General features: G+C 46.7%; 1 protein-coding gene across 4 annotated transcripts in view; it reads left to right on the forward strand.

Moving 5' to 3' along the window:
* The window catches only part of UHRF1 (ubiquitin like with PHD and ring finger domains 1), a 65,044-nt gene that overhangs the window by 36,960 nt on the left and 17,567 nt on the right, over window positions 1-10,517 (forward strand). For all 4 annotated transcript variants that reach the window (XM_019653545.1, XM_019653546.1, XM_019653547.1 and 1 more), the window contains 3 exons: window positions 3,465-3,728; window positions 4,478-4,638; window positions 6,870-7,085. In XM_019653545.1, coding sequence (XP_019509090.1) covers window positions 3,465-3,728; window positions 4,478-4,638; window positions 6,870-7,085 — 641 coding nt within the window. The remainder of the gene's footprint in view (window positions 1-3,464; window positions 3,729-4,477; window positions 4,639-6,869; window positions 7,086-10,517) is intronic.

Consider the following 10,517-nt stretch of genomic DNA (forward strand, 5'->3'; position numbering starts at 1 on the left):
GGCAGTGTCACTGGCCCTCATATGTGGGATCCGAACCGGGGCCCTCTGGCATCCCAAGCGAGTTCTTAACCATCGCGCCACTCGGCCGGCCCCCAAGCCAGTTCTTAACCATCGCACCACTCGGCCGGCCCCTCATTTCTGTTGATATGTGTGGGAGACCCATCTACTGTGCTACGTGTCACTGTCATACGCAGCTGTGTAATATTCCTTTGTATGACTAGCCCGTTTTGCTTGTAAATAATGCTGCTGTAAACATACTAGGGACACTTGTGTCTGTGTCCCTCGGACACACATGTGAGGGTCTCTGTAACTCACTGGTTTTCACTGTGGGGTGACTGCCTGCCCAAGAGACACTAGGCCATGTCTGGGGACATCTGTGGTGATCATGACTAGGGGTGCTCCTGTCATTGTATGTGGGTAAAGGCCAGGGATGCTGCTCAGTGCCCCACAGAGAATGACCCAACCTCAAATGAGGGGGTATCTGCCTAACCATGGAGCTGCTGGGCCCTGGGGGTGCGAGCGTCTTCTTCATCCGTTTTAATGCCATTTGGCTTGTCTTCTGCTGATTTCCCTGTGACAGTTATGCTGGGGATGCTTGTCTCTTTCCATCTTTTTTAATTAATACACTTTATTTTTTAAAGCAATTTTAGCTTCTCAGCAAAATTAAGAGGCTAGTTCCTAGATTCCCCATATATCCCTCCCCCACAAGCACAGCCTTCCCCACTGTTGACATTGGGCACCAGAGCGGTGCATTTGTGACAACTGATGAACCTACATGGACAACATGTCATTATCACCCAGAGTCCATAGTTGACATTAGGGGGTCATCTTGGTGTTGTAAATTCCATAGGTTTGGACAAATATATAATGACATGTATCCAGTGTTACCATTGAAACCAGAGTGGTTTCATTGCCTGAAAAATCCTCTGTGCCTCACCTAGTCATCCCTCCTGCCACCTCTTGACAACCACTGAACCTTTTACTGTCACCATAGTTTTGCCTTTTTTAGAGTGTCATATACAGATGCTCCTTGATTTATGATGGGTTGCATCCCGATAAACCCATCATAAGTTGAAAATACCATAAGTGGAAAACGCATCTGACACACTAACCTACCAAACATCACACGTAGCCCAGCCTTCCGCGCTGCCTTCCATAAGCATGCTCAGACACTTATTAGCCTCCAGGCTGGACATAGTTGTCTTGCTGCTGCCGCCCAGCGGCACAGGAGAGGATTGTACTGCCTATTGCTAGCCTGGGAAAAGATCCAAATTCAAAATTTGAAAAACAGTTTTTACTAAACTTGTATCACTTACACACCAATGCAAGGTTGAAAATTTGTAAGTTGAGCCATTGTAAGTTGGGGACCGTCGGTATTTGGAATCATATGTAGCCTTTCCAGACTATCTTCTCTCCTTTTTTGTTTTTCTTTTCATATATATAATCCATATATTCAGTATTCTGCTCTATAATCCTAGAAGTTTGCAACCATCACCACAGTAAATTTTAGGACTTTTCATCACCTTCAAAGGCAACCTTACACCTTTTAGCTATCACTCCCCTATTCTCCATCTTCCTCCCCCAGCCCTTGGCAACCGCTAACCCACCTCCTATTTCTGTGGATTCGCCAGCTGTGGACATTTCATATTGCTGGAATCACACATTGTGTGGCTTTTTGTGTCTGGCTTCTCTCACTGAGCACCATGTGTTCAAGGTTCATCTGCGTTGTAGCGAGTGTTAGTGCCTCCCTCTTTTTTATGGCTGAGTAATATTCCATTGTATGGATGGACCATCAATGGACACTTGGGTTGTTTCCACCCTTAGGTTACTGTGAACAGGGGTGCACAGGTTGACTTGTCACTTTCATCTGTGTCACCTCTACCTGGTGTCATGACTGTCTTATGTTGCCCTGTGTTGGAGGTCTGGCGCTGGTCTCACTCCTTGGCCTCCCCGTGGTACCTGGGCAGTGCCAGGCACATCAGAGGCTCTCACTTCCTGCTGGGTGAGTAGGTAGAGTGCACCCTGGACATCCGGGGGGCTTTAAAGAGTCCCTGGCAGCCCCTGCAGCTGTAGGCAAGTATCGATGTGTTCAGGTGCATTTATCTGGGGGAGAGGGGTCATTATCCATCAGATTCTCAGGTTTGTGATGAAGAAAGAATAACAACCACTCGAGTGAAGGATGACCTCAGACCCTGGAACTTGCCTCCACTGTGAACCCCAGGGCTGCGTGCATGTTAATGGCAACCAGCCCTTTGAACCCGCCAGCATTTGGTGAAAATTGGGAAGGAGGCAAAATTAATCTTTTGTGTATGTTTCCCTTTCTTTTCTTTTTTTTTTAGGGCACTACTTCTGAATCAAGTTATCTGCCTGCAGAGGACACTGGGCATCTAGGGACATCTGTGGCTGTCACAAGTGGGGGTGCTCCTGGCATCAAGGGAGTGGGGCCAGGGATGCTGCTCAGCACCCTTCAGTGCCCAGGATGGCCCCCCACAGAGAATGATTTGGCCCCAAAGTCAGTGCCCAGGGTTGGGGGCAGACCTGCTTTAGGGCCATTTGGGTAGAGCAGGATGCACTGGCAGGTCCTTTCTGGGGTATTGGCAGAGTGCCATGTGACAGTTTCTAATAAAGGAAACTCCTTGTCCTTTTGTGCCACTGGGATGCGACTCAGAAGACAAAACTCCCTTGCACACACCTGCTGAGTCACACCCAGGGGTACAGACTGCTGAGCTGTGCTGGCCATGGGGTACTGTTAGCAGGTGACTAGTGTGGGTGGAATTAGCATAATGGAGTTAATAGAGGGGGGTGGAGTTAGTGGGTCAGAGAAGCTGCCCTGAATGGGGTAAGATTTGAGCTGGAACCTTGTAAAGGAGACTGGTGGATTTGGGGGTGTATGTCTCCTTGGGTTCATGTAGGCGAGGTCTCCCCTCTCAGCACAGCTGACATGGGGGCCGGGTCATTGTCTGGGGGCGTTGTCCTGGGTACTGTGGGGGGTTTTGCAGCATCCCTGGCCCCACCCACTCAATGGCAGGAACATCCTTCCACCCTGTTGTGACAACCACAGATATCCCCAGACATCGCACACCAGTGTCCCCTGGGAGAAGGATCACCCTTGATTGAGAACCAGTGATAAGGGCAATGATGCACATTTACTACAATAAAAGTTGCAAAACACATAAAGTATTAAGAAAATCTCCTTTGACACCCGGTGTGTGTCCACAGCATGGGATTATGCTGTGTACTCATGGGGACATTCACCATATGACACCAGGAGTCCTCATTTGAGAGGGTCTGGGCACCCTGTGGAAGGGGTATCAGTGTGCACCCTCAGGAGTGGACAGGCTCTATTGTCCCATAATCCGAGGGCAGATTACATCCTTTGCTCAGGGCACGCTCCTGCTTCCTGGCGCTCAGCAGACACACTAAATGTCTGGCAGGTAAGTGACCTCTGTCTTATGTTTCTGCAGATGGAGGATGGCCACACACTCTTTGACTATGATGTTCGCCTTAATGACACCATCCAGCTTCTGGTCCGGCAAAGCCTTGTGCTCCCCCACAGCAGCAGCAAGGAGCGGGACTCTGAGCTTTCTGACACAGATTCTGGCTGCTGCTTGGGCCAGAGCGAGTCAGACAAGTCCTCGAACAGCGGCGAGGTGGCTGTGGAAACGGACGGGAAGGCGGGCTTAGCGGATGAGGATATGTGGGACGAGACGGAGCTTGGCCTGTACAAAGTGAGGCTCCTGCAGAAGGTTTGGGGTTGGGGGGGGCTCCCCGCCAGGCCAGTTTCTGCACCCCCAAGGAGCACTCTCCATGCACATCTGTCATCTCTGTCCCCCTCCACCTCCTGCAGCCGCAAGCTCATGGGGGCCAGCCAGCTCCCCTCCATTCATGTGGCTGGGCACCCCCAGTCCTGCCATGAAAACCTCCTGAAGCTCCTGAAGTTTTTTGTCAGGAACATAGCACTACTCCAGATTCCTTTCTGCTCCCTGAGCAGAATCCTGGGTCCAGGCCTGCAGGTATCTTCTCTGTGGCCTTTGCAATGGCTGTAAAATTTCTGAATTCGCTGCCATCCTTTAAGATGATGAAATTTCATGAAATGAGCTAGATTCCCAACTTCTCTTGAAAAATGGGCAGTTCTGGCCTCCCTGGGCTGCACAGCAGGGATGATCCTACCCCTAGGGGACACTGGTGACATCTGGGGACAACTGTGGTTTTCACAACTGGGGATGCTGTTGACATGAGCAAGTGGGTGGGGGCTGGGGTACTACCGAACACCCCATAGTGCCCAGGACGGCCCTCACAGAGTGACCAGGCCCCAAATGTCCACAGTGCCTCAGATGAGAAACCCCACTGCAGGTATTTGGGTTTATGTCCCACGCCTGAAGCATCTGGTACCAAGAACCAAAACAGGTCCTTGTCAGTGCTGCTGATAGGAGTTCCCTCTCTGAGTTGGATGAGAGAGTTTTCTTTTTCCTTGCAGGTCAATGAGTATGTGGACGCTCGGGACACAAACATGGGAGCGTGGTTTGAGGCGCAGGTTGTCAGGGTGACAAGGAAGGCACCATCGCAGGATGAGCCCTGCAGCTCTACCTCCTGCTCGACTCTGGAAGAGGACGTCATTTATCACGTGAAATACGACGAGTGAGTGTCATTGCTTGCAGGTGGCCCTGGGCATTGGCTCTGTGTATATGGGACCTGGAGTTTGGTACAGCCTTGGGGATTTGGGGCCCCCACTCTCACACTCTCAAACCACACAGGAGGCCACCCCTAGAGGACTAACCTCACGGAGACCCAAAGCTCGGCTGACCCTTCCCCAGTTCTCTTTGGAACTGCTCTGATCTTCCAGTCAGAATTGCACCATTTCCTGTTTTATTTTCATAACTACATATCACTGTGTGAAACCATCTTACATGTTTGTCATCTCTCTCCTTCGCTGGAACACGGGAGTATTTATTGAGCACTTACTATGTGCTGGGCACAGGATAGTCTTGTCGGCGAACACAGAGGGTGTTTTAGTATAGGCTTGGGCCACCATGACAACATACTACATGCGGAGTGGCTTAAACATCAGACATTTATTTTCAGTTTTGGAGGCTGGAATTCCAAGATCAAGGTGTTTGCAGGGCTGGTTCTTGGCTTGTAGATGGCCGTCTTCTCACTGTGTCCTCACATGTTCTTTCCTCTGTACACATGGGAAGAGAATTCTGGTATCTCCTCTTTTAAGAACACCAATCCCATCAGATTAGGGCCCCAACCATATGACCTCATTTAACCTTAATTGCCTTCCCAAAGGCCCCATTTCCATATGCAGCAACATTGGGAGGTAGGGCTTCAATACAGAGGGTGCCAAAAGAATGAATACACATTTTAAGAAAGGAAAACTATTAAAATTGTAATACTCAATATATACCGATAACAAAAGATGAATACAAGTCACATTTGACTTCCGCAATTACAAGAGGTACTCAAAGCGGTTACCATCAGCATCCAGACACTTCTGATGACAGCGAACTACTGCTTGAGCAATGTTGACCGAAGTGTCCACTTGTATACATTTTTTTGGCATCCCCGGTATATGAAGTTTGGGAGGGATACAGTTCAGTCCATAAAAGAGGGCGAGCATGCTTGCCGGTAGGGAGCTCACATTCTAGGGAGCTCGAGCTTCCTCTGGGTCTCCCTACTGCCCACCCCAATTTCTGGCGCATCCTAAGCTTAGCTCTGTAAAAATTATTTGAGTAATTAAATGAGTGAATTACAGTAGATGGAAGATTCCCATCCTCTTGGTTAGGGGTTGTAAACTTCAGCCCCAGGGCCAAATTGGACTGCCTGTTTTGTAAAGTAAAGCTTTATTGAAACACATCAGTGCCCGTGCAGTTTGCGTATTGCAATATGCAATGGCATATTGTCTGACCGCTTTCTTGTATTCATGACAGAGACCTTCCAGTTCACAAAGCCAAAAATATTTACTATCTGGCCCTTTTGTTCTTCGTGGTTTACTAGTGAAAATAATGAACACCAGGCGATACAGCTAGTCTTGGGGTTGTCCCTTTCACAGTCGAGGTTGAACTTTGTTTCTGATAGAATAGCCCAATTTAATGCCTTTTATGAGGCTACAGGGATATTCTTTCATATCCCGAATAATGACTTCCTATTGTATTCTAATATCCAATATATTATATTTACATAAGTGAAATAATGTCCATTTATAAAAACCTTTCAATATGTGCATGTAGAAAAAGTTAAGTTTTTTCCCTCCCCAAATTTCTTTCTGTATCAGTTTCCCAGAGCTGCCATAACAAAGTGCCATAGGCCGAGTGACTTCTAAAGCAGTTCATTCTCTCACAGTTATGGAGGCCAGAAGTCCCAAATCAAGGTGTTGACAGGGTTGTGATTTTTCTGAAACCTGTAGGGGAAGATGCTTCCTGCCTATTCCAGCTTCTGGTGGTGGCTGGCAGTTCTTGGCTTGTGGCCGTGCCACTCCAGTTGTTCTCTTTGTCACTCTTTCCCTCTTATAAGGACACCCATCACTGGATTAAGGCATCGTGACCTCATCTTAACTTGTAATCAAATTTACATCTGCAAAGACCCTATTTCCAAATAAAGTCCCATTTCCAGGTACCAGAGTTAGGCCTCCTCCTACATATCTTTTTGGGGGCGATGTAGATCAATCCATAACACTTCTGTAATTGAAACGTCTTTTCTGTACCTGTGAAGTTTTGACACTAGCAAATGAAATAACTGTGGAGCTGACTTTACATGCTGCTGTGGTGAGAATAACCCAAATCTGTGTCGTGTGCGACCTTCTCCGCCTCGGCTCCTCTCTCCGCGGAGGGAATGTGGCTTGGCGTTTGAGCATGCGCTTTTCCTCCCAGCTACCCAGAGAATGGAGTGGTCCAGATGAGCTCCCGGGACGTCCGGGCCCGCGCCCGACACATCCTCAAGTGGCAGGAGCTGGAGGTGGGCCAGGAGGTCATGCTCAACTACAACCCCGACAACCCGAAGGATCGGGGCTTCTGGTACGACGCAGAGATCCTGCGGAAGCGTGAGACGCGGACAGTGCGGGAGCTGTACGCCAACGTCAGGCTCGGGTGAGTGGCCGTCCAGCCAGAGCGCTGGCTGAGGCCCTCAGCCTCCGCCGGACCTTCCTGCTCGCCCCCAGTGATCGCTCTGAGACTGATCCCCTCACACACTGGCTCCGTCTCTGCACCCCTGGTGGAGATTTCAGCTTTCCTTGTTCTCTTTTGTTTGTTGTTTTAGACTTGACAAATAGGTAAAATCTTCAAATGTGTCAAAACCCACAAGGTACCAAAAGCCACACAGTGGATAACCTCCCTTCTTCTCGTCCTGGAGACATGACTGTTCCCGTTGCCTTCCAGAGACATTCTTTGCATAAACAAATGTAAACATACACGTAAATAAACCCACATGCTGGTGCTCCTCATCCTGGGCCAGCAGACTGAGGCCTACTGGCCAGATCTGGTCCACTGCCTGTTTTGGCAAATAAAGGTTTATTGGCATACTCATGCCCATCTGTTTGCCTATTATCTGTTGCTGTTTTTGTATTGGAAGGGCAGATTTGAGTAGTCGGGAAAGAGACCAAAAACATTTACTCTTAGATGCTTTGCTGAAAATGTTCACCAGGCTCTTTTCTACCTACTCTCCCTCCCTCCTACTCTCTCTCTCTCTCTCTCTCTCTCTCTCTCTCTCTCTCTCTCTCTCTCTCTCTCTCTGTCTCTCTGTCTCTCTGTCTCTGTAAAATACATAACAGAAAACTTACCATCCTAACCACTTTTGATACACTTTAGTGGCATTAAGTACATTCACAGTGTTGTGCAACCATCTACACTGTTCCATTTCCAGAACTTTCTTATCGCCCCAAACAGAAACGGTCCCCATTAAATAAACACTCCCCATCCCCTGTCCCCAGCCCCTGGCAGCATCTGCCTTCTGTCTCTATGAATCTGACTCCTGGGGACCTCCTAAGAGTGGGATTACACAGTATTTGTGCTCCTGTGTCTGGCTTATTTTACTGATCATAATGTCCTCAGGGTTCATCCAGGTAGTAGCAGGTGTCAGAATTTCCTTTTTTGTGGATGAATAATTTTTCCATTGTGTGTATCGAATATTGACATAAATATAGGACAAAAGTGCCCTAAGCACAGACATAAGTGCAAAAGTTATGGGGCAGGGCCGCTCCTGGTATGATTGTGGCTTAGTGAGGAGGCCAGTGGGCTGGAGTGGAGGGAGAGAGAGAGGGAGGAGTTAAAACTGGAAACCTCCACATGTCTGCCCATTCAGGGCATGGCCAGGAGTGGTATGGGACCTGGTGTTTCTTCTCTGCCTGGCAGCTATTGGAGTTTTGCAGCACAGGAGCCATAGCACTCAGTGGACTGCAGGGGGCAGCGTGACAGCCAGGGACACCAGCGGGGAGGCTGCAGTGATGTTACTGTTCAAAAATATCCAGCTTTTTGTTTCACTGCTTTTCTCTGTTCTTGTTTCCAATTTCATTGATTTCTGCTCTTGTCCTTTTACTTTTCTCCCTTTGTATGGATTTTGCTCTTTTCCTAGTTTCTTTTTTTTTAATTAGGGAATTGGGGGAGGGGATCAGACACGTTGCTGTCCTTTGATTCTTCAGTCTAGTTGTGGAGGACATCGTTTCACTGGCCCATGTTGGTATTATCATTGCGCTCTTCCCGGGTGAGGCAGATCAGTCGCTGGTCACTGGACAGCTGCTCGCGGCGGCTCTTGGCAGCTCACGCCGGCAGCCGGCTGCTCACAGTAGCTTACGGGAGCCCACTGCAGCTCCACTGCAGCCTATGCCTTTGCCGGCGACTCACAGCAGCCCAGCTCCAGGTTGAGCTGTTGTTCATCATCTTAGCTGTAGAGGGTGCAGCGTCACTGGCCCTAATGTGGGATCCGAACTGGGGCCCTGCTGCTCAGAGCTGACGTCCCAAGCCAACTCTTAAGCAATGCGCCACTCGGCCTGCCCTTTTCCTAGTTTCTTGAGGTAGCGACTTAACACTAGTTGATGAGACATTTCCTCTTTTCTAATGTAAGCATCTTAGTGTTATAAATTCCTCTCTCAGCACTGCCTTAACTGCTTTTCCACATATTCTGCTCTGTTGTATTTTTCTTTTTACTCAGTTCTCTATTTTCTTTTGAGACTTCCTCTTTGACTCCTTGCTTATTTAGAAGTGTCGTGGTTAATTGTCAAGTGTTTAGAGGTTTTTACATTGTCTTTCTGTAGTTTAACTTCATTATGGCCAAAGAACATAGTCTGTATGATTTCAGTTCTTCTAAATTTGTTGAGCTTTGTTTTATGGCCCAGAATAGGGTCTGTCTTAGTGAATATTCCATGGTTGTTCGAAAAAAAAAAAAAAAGTATATTCTGTCGTTGGGTAGAATGTGCTATTTATGTTAGTTAGATTGTATTGGTTGATTGTGTTCTGAACTAATTCTTTTTTTTTTTTCTTTTAAAAAAGATTTTTATTAAAATTTAGCTAACATACAATATTATATGAGCTTCAGGTGTACACCATAGTTAATCAACATTTATATACCTAAAGAAGTAATCACCATGATAAGTCCAGCAACCATCTGACATCGTACTATGCTATCACAATATTATTCACTATATTCCCTATGCTGTACATTACATTCCCATGACTTATTTGTTTTTTTGTTGTTGGCTTTTTTTTTTTTTTGCCAGAAATGTCATTATTTTATTTTTAACTCAATAAAGAAAACATAAAGTGCCCTTGTGGTATAGATATACTTCCATCAAGAGCTACTCTTGCACAGAAGGCAAGTTCATGCTCCAAGGATGACTTCAGGTCAGGTGCTTAGACCAACAGAGCCCTGGGGGCTGCCCAGACAAGAAAGTAAATTTAGCCAGTTGGCTCCTTCTGGATGTTGTGACTCCTTTTCAGAGAATGAGTTCATAAAAGGAAGAAGAATCTCATCTCATTCTTGCTGATTTTCTGTCCAGTACTTCCATCAGTTGACAAACGGTGTCAAAGTCCCCTGCTATAATTATGGATTTGTCTGTTTTTTCTTTCAGCTTCATAATTAAGAGGCTGTGTTGTTTGGTGCGTACACATTTAGGATACATATGTCTTCCCGGTTGATCGATCCTTTTATCATTATGCAATGTTCCTCTTTGTCTCTAGTAATTTACTTTGTTCTGAAATCTACTTTAAGGGTAGTATATGTATCTATTGAATATACTTGCTTTTTTTTTTAAGTGAATGTTTGCATGTTGCATCTTTTTAAAATCATTTTACTTTCAACCTATATAGTTGAAGTATCTTGTAAACAGCATATAATTGGCTTTTTTAAAAATCCACTTTGTCAGTCTTTGCCTTTTAATTGGCATAATTAGACTATTTACATTTAAAGTAATTATTGGTATGTTAGGGCTTAAGTCTGCCTTTTTATTTGTTTTCTATTCTTTTTTTTTTTTATTGTTAGTTTCAGGTGTACAGAACAATGCAATAGTTACCCTTTTCACCCTCACAAAG

This window comes from Hipposideros armiger, unplaced genomic scaffold (genome assembly GCF_001890085.2).
Source record: "Hipposideros armiger isolate ML-2016 unplaced genomic scaffold, ASM189008v1 scaffold_202, whole genome shotgun sequence".
Taxonomy (NCBI): domain Eukaryota; kingdom Metazoa; phylum Chordata; class Mammalia; order Chiroptera; family Hipposideridae; genus Hipposideros; species Hipposideros armiger.